The sequence below is a fragment of the Podarcis cretensis genome (assembly GCF_951804945.1).
Source record: "Podarcis cretensis genome assembly, chromosome: 3".
Taxonomy (NCBI): domain Eukaryota; kingdom Metazoa; phylum Chordata; class Lepidosauria; order Squamata; family Lacertidae; genus Podarcis; species Podarcis cretensis.
Genome location: NC_137172.1, coordinates 54,474,041 through 54,491,123, shown reverse-complemented (window position 1 = coordinate 54,491,123; position 17,083 = coordinate 54,474,041). Strand labels below are relative to the sequence as shown.

Sequence of the window (17,083 nt, the reverse complement as noted above, 5' to 3'; positions counted from 1 at the left end):
CTTTCAAAAGCCCTCTCTTAAAGAGTGAAAGATATATTTGAGAAATTGGCTGCTGCATATTTTGTTGGTCCAGATGAATCACTGGCAGTGCAATATCTAAAGTATGCCCCACACAGATCAATTGGATTTACCACCATGAAAGTGTGTGTTGAATTGCAGCCTCAATGTTGAAAACTACTCTTTTGTAAAATAAGTTAAGTGGGACAGGCTTTTACTCACTGTAAACATAACTGGAGCAAATTGGAATATTTTAGTAAAAAGATAATTTTGCTAAAAAGGGTCATGGGAACATTTCCTACATTTTTAATTTATACAACTCACTAAGAATATTTAAATCATATCTGCACAAAGCTTTGAGAATATATTCTGCCTTTATTGTTCACAAAAAGGAGATCCAAAGTCATTAAGTCCACTCAAAGGAACCAGATAAAGGAAGGAAAAAGAATGGGAAAGGAGTTTGGATATCAGTAACAGCACATCTTACAAAGAACGGCATATCTCAAAGGCAAGGGAAACACATTTATTGCTCTTCTCCAAAAACATGGTGTCACTGTCCCAAATTATTTCAAGACGTAATCTGGATGATAATAAGGACCCCCATGTCCATAATGAAAGAAAACTCTCAGATATAGTTCAGGAGTAGTGAACCTTTTTTGAGCCAAGAGCTACATTACCCCTCTGGAAAGCTGCTGTGAGCCACCTAGTAGTGGATGGGGCCAGTCTCCCACCACAGAAACACACCATCTCTCTCTCTCTCTTTCTCCCTCTTTCCTTCCCACCCTCTCTCTAACACACACAAACACACACTCACTCCTGAAAATTGAAGCACATATTTCATTCCTCATAATACCACACAACTTCACTTTCCATTTTCTGCATAGACTTTAAGAAAAAAGTTGGGCTCTCCAACATCCCTTATTTGTGCTGACTGTACAAAAGGCAAACGTAGCTCAGTAATCCTAGCAGAATTAACACAAATAAGGTCAATTCACAGTTGAACTTTGAGTCCTGCCTTACAGCTATTCAAGGCCTCAAACTTCAAAATGCAATTGCATGCTGAAGCTTGCAAGGATGCAATCGCAAAACAAATGACTACTTTTTGCATATTTGGAAAAACACACATCTACCTCTGGGCTGAGACCTTTCCCCCACATGCTTTATTCTTCTTTTATCAGATATTCCTGCAGAGGAAAGACAACTATGCACAACATCAAAGTCCCTTCTCCTAACAACTGCTCCCCACTGAACAGATGGTGGTTGGAAGGAAGCCCAGGGGCCAGATGAAATAGCATAGACTGTACTCTGATACTAATAATGCTCAGTGACCAAATACCTCATCCAATAAATCATTATCATCGTGTGGGATAGTTTCTGCCTCACCTTTTGCATGCATACAAGGGTTCAGCTGAGCAAGCACCTTCGGCAAGTCCCTTGGTTATGAACTTATTCACTTGGGAAGAACTTAGAGGCACGTTGCAAGCTTAGTTCTCTCCCAGGTTAGTCCATTTTCTTTCTTTTGGAAGAATGTAGATTCAAGAGCAGGGGCTACTACTGGCTTCCTGCTCCCAAAACACCACCTTGTAAATCTTCCCAACTAGGAGATACACACAACCTGTTTTCCTTCATGTTTGGTTCCTGACATAGGAACTTCCTGACAAAGGACACACAGCTTTGGGCAGGACAGTTAAGGATGGCTGTTACTTTCCTCCCCTGGGGTTTGCTCTTAATTGGAGAGTACCTGTTCATGGGGTTGTTTTTTCTTGAAAACTATTTTTGGAACCTCCTTTTGAATCTTTCTGCCGACTGGATGGACACGTGTTTAAAGCCCCATTTTTGTAACCCCTGATGTATTGGGTGTAAAATATTTTACTTCTTTATAAAGCAAAGAGTATGTGATTTAGTTTTGGCTAAGTCTTTTGTGGGGAACACATGTTAAAAGGTGGATGTGAGTGGATACAATTTAGGCCTATCTGTCCAGGTTTTAAAACCCCTTGAGGCAACCAGATGTTGTGCAGCCATTCTGCAAAAGGAAGACAAAGGGATCAGTTAGATTTCCTAACATCTCTCCCCAAATCTCTCTCTCAATGCATAGATGCTATTCTTAATCATAAATTTAAGGTGGGCATGCATTCTGCAAGCCCAATCCTGAAAAAAGCAGTTCAGTTCCTTCCAAATGAGGACTGATTTTATAAAGGCATTCAAAGGGTACAGAATCTGCTCACTGTAGCTCTGAATTTTTAAAAAGGGAAATGCATGTGTGTATCTCACTTAATCAGCCTTTGCTGTGACTCGGCCTGAGCTATAAAGCTGACCTATAGTGAGGGCAATAACCAGATTTTCAAAAACGGCAGAAATACAATCCTAATCCAAGCATAAGGAGATCACATCAAGCAAGAATATGTCTTCAGTTTAAGCAGACCTCATTCCCCTGTTTGTCTGTCTGCCATTTTACACTGCCTGCTTACTGCAGCAGCCCAGAGTTGAAAAACTGTGGCAGATAGCAGATGTACCAATTAATAACCTGTCAAGGCTGATGGATAGAATGAAAAAAAGCCTCTTACACACAAACATATATACTGTGTGTGTGTGTGTGTGTGTGTGTGTGTGTGTGTGTGTTTGCGTGTGCCCCGTTCCAATTTCAGGGTGCAGAGAGGGTCATGAGACACATGGTGCTTCCCCAGAGAGAGACGAAGCTGTCTCATTAGCGTCTATCTTTCATGACACCATGACGCTGCCTTTCAGATGTTAACTCACCTGCTCCTCGCCTAGAATTCTGAAGTGATGCAGCTCTTTAATCAAGGAATCTGGACAGCCAGCTGCAGTAAAAGAACACAGAGAAATACAGCTTAGAACTTATTTTCATGGGCTCTGGGAGTGTGATATACTGCGAGGAGACACAGAGATGTAGCATCAGAGATGGATACCCAGCTTAAGTAGCATCGTAAAATGTTATTGAAAACTGGAGTAGATATACAGTATTAGCCGACAATCCTGCTATACCATATTTCAGAACTTGCTAGGAAAGCTTTGAAGGATTGTAGTCTTCATCTTTATACTTTGGCTTTCTCTCCGTGGTATGATGAGAAAGCAAGAGATTAGCAAGGGAAAACTTTCTGTAGGGTATTATCTTTTTTAACAACAACAACAACAACAACAACAACAACAACAACAACAACAACAACAACAACAACCAGCAACGTGGCTTATGAATGAGAGGGACTCAGGTATAAACATTATGGGAGCTTTGAGATGGTTAAGCTTGTTACTACCAGTGAGGACTTATCTTTAATTAGAAAATGCATTTGTTTTGTTTTTATTCACATCTGCTAGAGTTGGGTGAATGGGGATGGCATTTGGCAACCCCTGGAAACACCCTTTTTCATCTCATGGGGCTGCTGCTTGTGGAAAGACCACGTGTATTCGTAGGTCCAGCGCCACACTTGGAGGCCCTTGGCATGGTCCCAACCCAACCAGGGCCCGCCTTGTGGTGGCTGCGGTATGGCGTGGCATGCATTCTCTGCTCCTGCTGCTGCTTTGGCAATGGTGGTGCCACTCGCTGCCTTCCATAGTGTTACCAAGCACATGTCAGCAGTTAACAGGCAGCAGCACTGTTAAATGGGGGCTAAGCTTGACTCCCATCTATAGTGGCCACACCCCATCTCACTACCCAAAATGCAATGCCCAGGGCACTACATTTTGACTGACTAATAATGGTAGGGGGCCGCCATGGATGAGTGCTGAGCTTGGCTCCCCTTAAAAAGTGCCCCACTACTGAAAAGCATCTGGGGGCCTGAAGGGCAGGGCAGGGAAGGGAATGGTGCCATCAGTGCCATGGGCCCCCATAACCAGTGTCCAACAATATATTATCTACACACACACAAACATAATTCATTTCTTTCCCGAAAAAATCAAGTGACCTATTTATACAGAGTGATAGCTCTCCCGGATTTGGGGGAATGGTTTACTCTCAGATTATACATTTTGAAGGAAGTGTTAAAGATGCAACCACTCTGGAAAGTTAAAAGAACACATTGTCATGAAATACTCTGCTTTTCCCAGGCAGAGTCAACGTTTAAAGTTCTGTTTTCAAGTGCCCTTACCACCTGCCCAGTTTTTCCCATGAAAATTTGCTCTTTAAAGCTCAATCTGAGCAAACATTAATCTGCAGAAAACCCAAATTGACCTTTGTTCCAATTCAGCTTTTAAGAGCAAGTTTTCACAGGGAAAGCTTGGAACAAAACAACAAAACATTCAAACATTAAACCACGCATCTTTGCTTGGAAAGAGTAGGGCAAGGGGTTCAATGTTATACCAACTAAAGGTTAAATAAAAACCCTTTTGTTCCATGATGAACCATGAATGCCAAAGCTTAAGAAGGAAAATCTGCAGCCCTAGCACTCACATCCATTTTGCTGGGACTGCACTAATGGTTAATTACCAGTCTTTCACATACGGTAAATCTCTCTCTCTCTCTCTCTCTCTCTCTCTCTCTCTCTCTCTCTCTCTCTCTCTCTCATAGCCTCAATATAGCAACTCTCTCTTATATTCTCCCTGTAAAGTATAACTTTACAAAAGGAGCCTTAGCTACAAAGGAAAATACTCAAATATACATATTCAATAAAAAGAAAACTTGGTGGAACCAAAGGAAATGAGAAAGGGGAAAGAAGTGGATAAGTGTCTTTAAATAATAGCTAAACAATTGTGTTATCCACACTTACGCTTCCTCCACTCTTTCTAGAGCTTTCTCTAGAAAACAGGCTCTCTAAAGCTCAGTTGCTGCAAACAGCAATCCATGGGTAACCTAAATTGATGTTTGCTCTGATTGAGTGCTAAAGAGTGAGTTTTCGAGGGGAAAGCTCCAGGGCAAAAAGTCAACAATGCTCAGACACAAAGCTTTTAAGCATGGACCTGTGATTGAAAAGAACAGGGCAAAAGCTAAGTGTGGGTAAGATCTCAGATTAGGTAGATCAAGAGACTAAAAAGCATCAGTAAAAAGCTTTATTTTTTCTCCACTGCAGATTATATGATCCCAACAAGATGAATTCTACCTAGATTTTCATTAGTGAAATAACTTATGCAAGGTTTTGTAGACTGTTACAGCATCAAAAAGATAACCAAAACAATTCCTGTAGTTTTACAGGAACTATTAATTCTGTGTTTTGCCCTTGATTTTTTATACTGTAACATGTTTTTCAGTGGGCTATGAAGCTATTAGGTGTGTCTAGCAGTGACATGACCAAGGATACTCTATGACCCTGGCTCCAGAATCCAAAACCCAAAAGTCTCTAAAAGTCCCACAACCTTGGCAGAAATCTATGCAGTCATAAGTTCTGATAAACCCTACTGTTTCAGCAATTCTCTGGGATGAGGGAAGGACTGTTAAAAACTCTTTATCTCTCATGTATAGTTACACCCACAGGTACTTACAGCACATATAATGAATGAAAATAGCAGGCTGTGCAGATGACTAACAAATCATAGAGTGAAACCAAATGGACTTTTGTTTTTCTGGATCTTTTATTCCATCTAAATAATATATTTTCCTTTAAGATAAAATATATACTTTCCTATGCATTAATGCCATCATTATATTATCACCATAACAATATAGGAATTTACATAGAAATACATCCTTTCATGCTGATCAGGATAAAAATGAAATTCATGGCTGTTTAGTAGCCCACCCCCCGACGAGCAAGAAATCCCAGAATTAGTGAAATTGCAGATTCTAAAAACAACCGAACCCAATACTGGTTGATTATTTTTTTTTAATTTTAAGAGATACCAGCTTTGGGATTTACACAGAAACGAACTCAATTTTTTTAGCACTGAGATGATTTATATAAAGCACAGAAAGAATGATTTGCAATGGAAACAAAGCTGGAAATATTGCGTTGACATCACAATACCCTAATAAATACTGATTCAATCCTCCAGTCATTTTCAGATCTCTAAACTGTTGAAACTAATTAGAATACTGATGTAAATGAAAGACCTTTATCGTTCTTGAGTCTGATCCAGTGCAGAAGAATTGTACCTCCATGACACTCTAATTACTCTTCAGGTGTCAGGCAGTGTCAGACAGTGATGCCTAAAGATAGAGACTTCATTGTATGAGAGTTAATTAAATGCTTTGAGGTTTGTAGCAACCGTCTTGCTTCCACCATGTGAAAAACAAGAAGTTGGCTGAAGGGATCAGCTCACACATAGATAGAAACCTTATTGCTGATGGACAGCAGAAAGACAATGATAGTGCTATTTTTTATGATATTGCATTGTGTGAACTAAGCCCCGAAGTGATGCCTTTGTCTATAAAATGAGGCCTAGAAATATTTAAGGGGGTACGTAAATGCAATACAAGGGGAGGAATTCAATGCTGTACTGATTGTTCAATCAGGAAAAACATTTCTACTTGCTAGACAGAACAACCCTTCTCTCATGCCCCTGTGTGCTGTTAGGAAGGTTCTCTGACCACTGCCCCCCCAGCCAATTTTGGAAGGGGCATGAAGAGAGGAAGTGGGGAAGCCTTGTTGCACAGTCAGAAGTCCTTACACAGACTTCTGATGATGGGACTCATTAGTTGAATCCCACCCTTGGTATCTCCAAGTTGAACTAGGAGAGACCCAGGTTTGAAAAAGCCAGAAGAGTCATTGCCATTCAGAGAAAACGGTACTGAGCAAGACAGACTATTGACTCTGACTCAGTGCAAGCCAGTTTTCTGTGTTCCTAACGGCACATTCCAGGTACGCTAGGAGTGCCTCTCAAGCAGAAAACAGGAGCCAAGCAAGACGGAAACAGAAGTGCCTGAAAAGCTGAATTCAAAGAGTTTGCATTCAGGTGCATTTCCTTCTCCTAGAGCTCCCCCTTTGTCTTTCACATTTAAAGAAGCAATTATAACACTTCCCAGGGAGTAGCAGCGCTGAACGGAACAGCAAAACCATCCCCGCATCCAAAGCTGTGCCATTGGATATACATGCAGTGATATGGGTGATATCCTCATTGTGTTATCCCAGTTATGGCCAAACCTGGCCCTCCTGCTGTTTTGGGACTACAATTCCCATCATCCCTGACCACTGGTTCTGTTAGCTAGTGATGATGGGAGTTGTAGTCCCAAAAATATACAAGTCATGCAAGTCTTTCCATGGCACGTTATTGCACCAAACAGAAGCAGCTTCTATCCCACTGTGTGTATTAATGCACAAAGCCTTCAGACTGAAATCATAAGCAAACCTACAGAATAAGGCTCATTGGACACCATGAAACTTACTTTTTAGTAAATGTGCACAGGGTTATTCTAATAAGCAAATTGTTCTCATAATTTTGACAGCATTTAAGTAATTCCAAGAGTTTTGGAGTCCTTGTAGGTTCCCTTCCATGAACATTATTCCTATGGAGTAAGTCTATATCATGCCTGTCAGGAAACTGCAATCAGTGCCGGAGGGAGAGAGCAAAAGCCAGAGGGATTCCAGAGAGCGTCCAGGGATCGGGAGAAGCAGCCCATCTTCTGGGGAAGAGAATCAGCGTAGCACCAGTGGAGAAGGGGGGCAGATGGGGGAAGCGGCGAGGCGGTCCCATGACTCCTTGCCTGGGACCAGCGGGGAGAGTAGGGGTCCTCCGCTGCCCACGCCCTCCTTGCGCAGAAGGCTTTCACGCAGAGAGAGTAGGAGGAGACTAGGCATCAAAGAGCTTCTTTGCTGGAAGAAGTTTAAGAAACGCCCACTGACGGATTCTGCCAACGATTGAGTCAGCCACAGGTGAGTGGCTGTCCGGACAGAAAAGGTTCACTTAGGCAACCCAGCCAGGTGTTTGCACCCAGCCGGGGAGATAAGCACCGGCTTACGCACGAGCAACCCCTAGAACCATTACAATGCCCATTGTGTTGATGGGTATTTTGAGACTTGCCCAAAGCCTCCCAGTGTTCCCATGATGCATTTTTTTTTAAAAAAAACCCAGTATCCTAGGCTCAAGTCTGCAACTCAAAGCTCAAGTCCTCCTTGTTAGGAGAATGTGTGAGTACACAATGTTGGACTGGAAGGTCCTTTGGTTTGATCCAGCAGGGCTTGTGTCTCAGAAGCTACTGGTCTACGCTGACTCTCCACTTTCTAGTAGGCCAACCTAAAAGTCTCTTAGGAAAGATTTGTGGCAACTTGATTTTAACTGTCCTGTCTCTTCACAGCTTACACATCACAAGCAAAAGGAGTGCAATTTGTGCACACATCTAATGTGCTTGCACAGGAACTGCCAAGAGAGCCTTGCAAGAGATTGGAAGAGATAAAACAAATGACATGAAATGCATTACTGGCAATGTACACAGTGTGTCAGCTGCAATGGGGAAAATTCTGCTGGACTGATTATCTGCAACTCTGGCCTCCGCGAGCAGAAGCGCTTTTCATTTTAATGCATGCTTTAAAGCTAAATTACTCAAAGTAAATGAACCGCTATATCTATTTGCTTCAAACATACTTCCTGACTAATCTTTATGGCAGAAAATAGCAGCAGGGGAAAAAAGTCTGCATTCTAGAGAGTTTTGTTTTTTTTTTAAATCTATACACGTATTCAGAGCACAGGGCTTTATTGTAATCTCAGTTTTGGCCAAATTAAAGGAATTTTATGGTGCCAGGAGCTGTTACTTTTGACAATTTAATTGATATTTTAAAACTCTGCTGTATGATAGACTATCCAAATAAGCTCAGGGCAGAGATGTTTCCAAAACCAATTCCAAGCCTGTCTAGTAAGATTGGTAGTGCAAGATTTTTAGATTAGCTACTAGGGGCCACTTGTCACTTTACATGCTAAACCTGATTACTGCACATACAGTGGTGTTTTGAATAGTGCTTCCCACAACAAAGTAGTATAGTAAAGTGTAGATGATGTTTTTAAGCACCCATGTAGACACGTTGGGGACCATAAAGTAGGAAGCTACCATGGTACTCCTTTTCTCAAGTTGTGGGACTGATGTCTAATTTTGGAGTAAAATGTGGTGAATTATTTGTGGATTTAATAGACTGAGCTTCTGAAAAAGGCAAGGCAGCGAGAAACAACATGTATCTCACTTTTGAAAATCTTGGCCAATTCATGATTATATGTTTGAGAAAACCCCACCTATTTGTGCTTAAAAATCTATAGAAACAGGATATAACAAATTTTAATTTAACCACTTCACAAGCTGAATGGGACTGGATGTCTGAGAACATTCCAGCAGCATTATTAAGTGCTGATCTAAAAGAAACAGATAAAGATCATATTTCATTGGTACCTGAAAAAAATATAGACAAGACATGCAGTGCTGGAGATGCAAAACAACCAACCAACAACAAAAACAACAATGACCGCTCCCCACTTATAACGGGGGGCGCCCTTTGCGTGGACGCGTGCAGCCCTGGATCTGGAGTGGCCCCATCAGCATAGGCTTTGCCTTCCCTCAGGTGGGATACCTGGAGGTCCCCGCCTACCCCAGTGAGTTGTCCAATCCCACCTGGGGGAAGCGTTGCCAGGGAAACCAGGCCAGGTAGGGGGAGGGATTACCTGCCCACACAATAGAGGGTGGATCTTACCTGGTAATCCTCACTTGGCTCCAGAGCTTCTCCCACCCTACCCACCCTCAGTTAATGTCTTCTTTTGCAGGTTAACTTTTCTTCATAGGTTTTGCAGGTTAACCTTTCTCCACAGGTATGCGGGCGCTGCTACGATAAGGTCGCTGTTAAAGGGCCGGAAAGGAATTTCCCTGCATTGGCAGGTTTCGCCTTTCCCGTAGCAAAACGTCACAACTTTGGCGGTATCAGGCCTTGGGTGGAATCCTTTAGTCCATCTTCCTCTTTGCGGCGGCGATACCAGGGTTCCCCGTTAAAGGGGTTTTTGAAGGGAGGCTTTGGCCGTACGCCGAAAGGTCGTCATTGCTCTCCCCTGCGGCGGCGTAACGGGGGCGGCTATCTCTGCTTGAACATATGTTCTCCAGAGCCGGCCCATCCCCCCCACACACACTGGATAACCCTGATGCTCCCTAGGTCCCCGGCTGGGGACTAGGGAGGGAGAACGCCCAATGCCTGAGCCAAGGTCTACCCACATTTGAAATTTAATAAAGTTGTGGCCAATTTAATCCCATAGCACGTTGTCTAGAGTCGTTATTCCACATGACGGGGGGGGCACTCGGGATCTGGGGACTCCGCCTGTCCATGCAACAACAACCACCCAAAGGCAGATTTTATGCATATGAAAATAAAATAATTTAGGACCACAATTCTGAATATAATACAGGAAATGTGACCTTACTGACAACAGCAAAACTTTGTATGGAAACTCTCAACCTACCCTGCAGCAGCAGTAGAATGGCTGAAGAAAATGGGGGAGATTGCTCTGTTGAGAAGGCTGACATATAATAGTAAAGCACTGAAAACCTTGATTCATGACTCAGAAGGTCCTGAGAACAAGTAGTATTCAAGTGAATGGGAGCATACTCTGAACCTAGAGGAAGGAAAACTAGTGATAACCTCATGGAGTACTTATTCCTCAAAAGTTACACTGACTTATTGTTGCCTTCAATCTTTGTAATACTATGATCACTTCCTAATGTGGCAGTGGGGACTTTTCAACCCGAGGGCCATATTCCTTGTGAGCACCTTTCCAGGATCCACATCCTAGGGGTGGTTAAGTGGGTAGGGACAGAGATAAAAGTGCACACAGGAGTAAACACAACTCTGGCCTTTGTAGAGTAGGCTACGTTACTGCCACACCAAAGAAGAAGAAGAAGAAGAAGAAGAAGAAGAAGAAGAAGAAGAAGAAGAAGAATAGTTTGGATTTGATATCCCGCCTTTCACTCCCCTTCAGGAGTCTCAAAGCGGCTAACATTCTCCTTTCCCTTCCTCCCCCACAACAAACACTCTGTGAGGTGAGTGGGGCTGAGAGACTTCAAAGAAGTGTGACTGGCCCAAGGTCACCCAGCAGCTGCATGTGGAGGAGCGGAGACGTGAACCCGGTTCCCCAGATTACGAGACTACCGCTCTTAACCACTACACCACACTGGCTCCTAAGTCAGCGGTTTCTACAATCACACATGTTGTATCTCTCCATCCTCCAAGCAAGAGGCATGGCCACATTTTAAGGACACATTCCAGCCAGATACAAGCACTCAAGGAGGGTACAGAGCAGAGCTGGTGATGGGTTTGGCTTAGGGAAAGTCCTAAGACAGCAAAGGCAAACTCGGCCCTTCAGATGTTTTGGGACTACAACTCCCATCATCCCTAGCTAACAGGACCAGTGGTCAGGGATGATGGGAGTTGTAGCCCCAAAACATCTGGAGGGCCGAGTTTGCCTATGCCTGTCCTAAGAGCTAGACAGAGAATTTTGGAGGGCCACTGTAGTCACTGGGCCTGAGGTTTCCCACCTGTGCTAATGGATAGGACCTGTCAAACTAATAGATTTCATTGGACTACAACTTCCATCATTGGACATGTTGATTGTGGTTAATGGGAAATGTAGTCTAACAATATTTGGGGAGTACCACATTGGCTACCTTTGACTTTAGCCCTCCTTTGCTGCCTGGAAGCCACCATAGAGCTTCTGTTAGTGCAGCCGACTTCTGGACCACTTCTCTTCTGCTCAGCATTCTGCTCTCTGACTGTTGACACTGCTGGGCAGCTTTCTCTGATAGGAATACTTCTCCTCCACTACAGAAATCACAGTCTTGGGTTCTACAAGCCGTGTAATTTATATTTACTAAATCTGGTTGAACATTGCTGTTTGCATCTTGAGGCTGAATGCACAACAGACTTAGAAAACAAAGTAATATCAAACAGGATTTTATTATATTTTTTAAACTACAGGAGTATCTGTAACCATCTTCCTCTAGTCCATATCCTCTCTTTATTGGCACTGTGTCCATAAATATTGCAGTGGAAACCTCATGGCATGAATAAGGGTGAAAGGCTTTTTGCACGGTTGGCATACTAGATATTTAGCACAATCAACCCAGTTCATGAAAAGATTTTTCTTCTTCATCTTTTATTCAAAAAGTAGTTGGAATTTCCAAAGCAAGCTCTGCTCTTGGATTTCTACCTTCATGCTGGCACTGGTGTTTGATGATTATCGGGCCTTTTCAGAAAGCAAGAGCGAGGTCAGGAGTTTTCAGCATGTGGTAAAGAACAATCCTAAGAGGGGAAGTTGTCTTCTAAAAAAAACAACAACCAACTGTAGCTGAATAAAAGTCATCATGGAGCAAAAACAGCTGTCTAAGAATTCTGTTTCCAATTTACTGGAGGTTACGATGACTGCTAGAATGAACAGGTAAAAGGCAAAAAGGACAGTCATTTTTGAAAGAGCAATGAAACTGAAGTAGGATGCTTTTTAACCAAATAGCCTACAGAAAAATAATGTCTGGCCTCATGTTAAAGTGATTTGGAGAAGGAGAAAAATATTTAATCACCTCTCCAAACTCTGTTTTCAGCTGGAAAATCAAAGCATTTGTGAGCTCTATTAGCTTACTATCACCAGAAACATTATTGTTGGCAGGAGGTGGCAAACAGCAGGAATAAGCTCCAGACCTCTAAAGTAGGTTTTGAGGTTGCTTTGGGTCCTAGATCCAAACTCCTTAGCCAAAACTCAAAACACACATTTACTATGGAATGTAATGATAAGTGATTTTCAGTGATCCAAAAGCAGCAATGTTCACAGTTGCTACTTCATTTCATTTCATTGCTAGAGCCTATGTGTGCAGAAAGTCCCATATTCAACCTCTGGCATCTCCAGGTGAAGCTGGGAGAGTCCCTTGCCTGAAACCTTGGGAGAGCCGCTTCCAGTCACTGTAGATGATACCAAGCTAGATAGATCAAATCTTCTGACTCAGTAGAAGGCGACTGCCTTGTTGTTGGCCTCTGTCTGTCTCAAGAGACAATGGAGTGTGCCCCCAGGGGTGAAGACAAACCACTGGAGAATCACTGCGCCTGCTGTGGCTGCAGAGACTGGCAACCCGTGACTGTTGCCCCCCACGTTTATCTGCATTAGCAGCTTTGTTCCACTTATTTTGCTAAGATACGTATTAAAAGGAGATAAGGAGTACACTTCATCATGTGCAGTTCTTTTGAGTCACATTTGTGAATCCAGCATTAGCCTTTCAATGGGAGTTAGAACAAATATTTAGACTGCTACACAAATGCCTCAGACTTAAATGATTCTAGCCTACAAATAAATAGCTCACAAACATACATTCAGCCAAGAGAGACTTACCGGTTTTTTTAAAAAAAAACAAAGAACAGAACATTGATATTATGCGCACAATTAATTAAATATTTGGACAAGAGACAATGGATTGCTCCTTTCAAAATCAAAGCAATGCCCTATAGATGACCAGCCTTATTTTCATGCATCTGATCTCCTGCTTAACTGACAACATACATTTCCCTTTCTCGCCCTCACCGCCAATATCCGTAATCACATCCTCTCCTCCTCTGTGCTCTGTGATAGAACCTGGCACTCTTTCCCTCTTCTGCAAAATGAGGACAATTTTGCATTTCACCTTAATCAGATCAAATTAGGACAGGTGGTAACCCTGCAGGCAACATAATTATGAAAAATGCCAGCATTCAATACACACTGTCCTTCCACAACCTCCCAATCTAATAGGACATCACAGTACATTTTAAACTGACAGTTTGGAATTGAAACGCACTGGAGGATAATATTCCGCCTTCCTTTACACCAATATAAAACTGAAAAAGTGTCAATGATGTCACTGAACTTATCCTTACAGGCTTGCACATGAGATTTAAAAAACAGCAACGGAATGTAACCTGCTTCCATGCAAAATATAATAACAGATGAATTAACAGGGTATATGACATGTCATTGTGCTTCTTACATTACGAGCAATGACTAATACTCTGCTGATGAAAATCCTGGAAGGCATAATTAGTGAAGATGGTGAATGTAGCTTGCTTATCAAAGAGACAAAAAAATTAAAAAGGTCAACTTGCACTGCAGTCCGTAATAGATTGCTTCAGAGTAAGCAGGTTGTGCATTGTTGATGGAGACTGTAATCAGCAACAGAACTTAGAATGAGAATAGGGGATTTGGATTGCAAACCACAATGATTTTCCTCATCCAGCCCCAATAGGTTGTGATCTTGTTGAACAGCAGACTTTCAATGAGAAGGTAGGTAAACCGCTTTGACACATGCCGAAAATCGGACCTAAGTATCAACTGCATCATTTGGATAACAAATGCAGCTTAATTTAGGATTCTTTTCCTTAGAACAACAAATAATATACTCGGACAACAAATAATATACAAAACACCCTGAAAAATAAAGGCAATATATATCACAAAGAGAAAATTTTTCAGTGTCTCAGAATTACAGTCTTACTCCATGGAAACAAATTAAGCAGCCCAAACTTGACTGCTGGGATCACATTATTAGTTATGTAATGGTATTTCAGAAAGAATGTATTGCTTCAGCTCTGTCAGTGAATGTCAAAGGATTTCTTTATGGCACAAAATTTACTCTTTGCATAGGAAATAAACAAAACACTTTATTATCTGGTCTTATCCAGTGTTAGTCATCCTGAGAGTAAACCCACTTAAATCAATGGATGTCTTTTGATTTCAGTAGGTCTACTGTGTATAATTTAGCTAAATATCACCCATAATTAGGATAAAAATGCAATCGTTATAGCTCAATTTGTGATAGTGAATTCCACAGTTCAACTATGTGCTGCATGAATAGGTACTTTATTTCATCGCTCCTGAATCTTCCAACATTCAGCTTCATTGTATGGTCCCAGATTCTAGAATTATGAGGGGGAGAAAAACTCCTCCCCTATTCACTTTCTCTACGCCATGCAAAATCATACACACAGCTATCACATTCTCCCTTAGTTGTCTGTTTTCTAAACTAAAGAGCCCCACATTTAACTGTTCCTCAAAGGGGAGTTGCTTCAGCCCCTTAATAATTTTGGTTGTCCACATATAGAGGGTAACTATACTCGGAGGGCCACAGGTTCTGCACCCCTGTCATATTAGAATCACCTGCGGCAATCTCTCATTATGTGAAAATACCAGTCCATGCCTTCTTCCAATGCTTTATCCAGAACAGCTGTTGTCCTCGTTTTTCTTCCAACATTTGATAGGCAGTTACTTGGTGATCTAGCTCTAAAGATATGTGAAGCTGTAATGTGTATTAAAAGTGTGTGTGTGTGTGTGTGTGTGTGTGTGTGTGTGTGCGTGTGTTTTAAAGCATACCCAGAGCAACCTTCTGTGCCAGGTCAGTTTGATAGATCCATTCTCGTTTGTCACATGCCAGCTGCAGCATCCCCATTCTAACACCTTATCATGTAGATTGTTGATTGTAGATTGTCATGTTGATTGGTGCCAGTGCTACTGGTACTTTGGATTTTGCAAAGGTGGACCTATTGAAGTACCACCTTTGTCCCATACATAACACTTTCCACCTGAGCCCATTTCCTTCTCATGCTAGAACCCTGCTTCCCTCTGCATTACGAGAGTAACTTCTGGTGGTGGTTGTTTATGGGACACAAACACTGAATTGTCCTATTTTGCAAAGATGATGACCATGGGGCAGCATAAAACCCTGGAAGAATGTAACTGGTCGTAATAAACTTTGTAGGTACTGTTGTTTTTATCCTCATTTTAAGGGCTTATTTGCTAGCACATCATGTTTGGAACTTGTTTTGTGTTTTCCAAAGCACTTACCAATCTTCTCCATTACTGACAAAATGATGATAATAGGAAAATATACACTATTGAAAACATACGTTATTATGTTAAGGAGATAGCTGGCTTTTTTATTTTATTTTGCTGGCCTTCTGTGATAAGAATGATTGCATGGCTCTACTTCAACTCAACTGATGATTTACTTGCCTTTCTAAACAGGAATACAATTTGTGAACACACTTATTCAAAATCACTATAATAGCTATAATTCCAAAAAAGGTTTCTCTGCCTCATCCCAAGCTCAATCACATTTCTCTTTTCCATGGCCAGCTTTCTGTTTTATTGAGACACTAGCCTTCCTGAAGAACCCACAACCATATATACAATTTCAAAGAGAAATTCACGCGCGCACACACAGCCACACCTTGGTTAACTTATGCCTTTATGTGTGCAGCTGTGGAGTTGCATACACATATTATATTTTGAAAAGCAAAGCTCCTCCTAACATTTTTTTGTACAAGCCCAGTTGAAATGGCTGGATGCTGTGGAAGAGAACTACAGGACTGCTGCCTGCTCACTTCCATTTTGTCCCCATGCTGCCATTTTTCTTTCCCTTGTTCTTACCTTCCCTTTCCATAACTGCCTAGCTGGCAGTAAAAGAGAGGGTTGTGATTACAGCTCCCGTTGTCACCCTTCAAATTCAGGGGTAGAAGCCTGGGCAAAGAAAAAGAAGTGCCTAAAAACACATAAAGATGGTGCCAAGTGTGCTGCCCTGCAGAGAATGTACCGCAAGCTAGGGCCCACCACTGAAAAGGCCTGTTCTCAGGTTGTCACCCTCCAGACATCTTGCACATGAAGAAGGGCCTCAGTTCATGGGGAGAGAGGCGATCCTAGAGATACTTGAAAGCTCTGCCATGGCCTGGAAACATCTATTTTCACTCACTCACTTCCATCCAGCTGTTGTCATATTCCTGAAGGGATTACCCCCCTGAACATAGAAGATAATTTCAGAAGTGTATATTAATGCATGTCTCAAGCGAGAACGGTAATATGAGAGTGGTTGTTGCACAGCCCTTATTGATTCTAATGGGGAAAACATAACAGCACTACCCAGACAATTATGACTTGTGTCTCTGGAAGTGTTGACACAATTACAGTTTCTTCACACTAACTTCCCATTTCAGCTGTTAAGATTTACTTTTGATCATGTCTCAGATCCTATGAGCTCGTCTAGACAAAGATTGTAAATTGTGATAAACATATTCTTCATGGCAGGATTTCCCCCCTTTAAGGATCATAAATTGAATGAATAGACAGAGGCTTTGGGGGTTGGTTTCAAGTGCTTTTCTCACTAAGCTATCTTACATTAATGGGATGTGCGGGACGCATACAATCAGAACAATGACGAGAATCTGCTCGCCAT

At 42.0% G+C, this 17,083-nt stretch overlaps 1 protein-coding gene across 3 annotated transcripts in view; it reads right to left on the bottom strand.

Annotated features, from left to right (window-relative positions):
• PRKN (parkin RBR E3 ubiquitin protein ligase) overlaps positions 1-17,083 on the bottom strand; it is a 638,032-nt gene that overhangs the window by 90,279 nt on the left and 530,670 nt on the right. For all 3 annotated transcript variants that reach the window (XM_079971894.1, XM_079971892.1, XM_079971893.1), the window contains one exon: positions 2,755-2,816. In XM_079971894.1, coding sequence (XP_079828020.1) covers positions 2,755-2,816 — 62 coding nt within the window. The remainder of the gene's footprint in view (positions 1-2,754; positions 2,817-17,083) is intronic.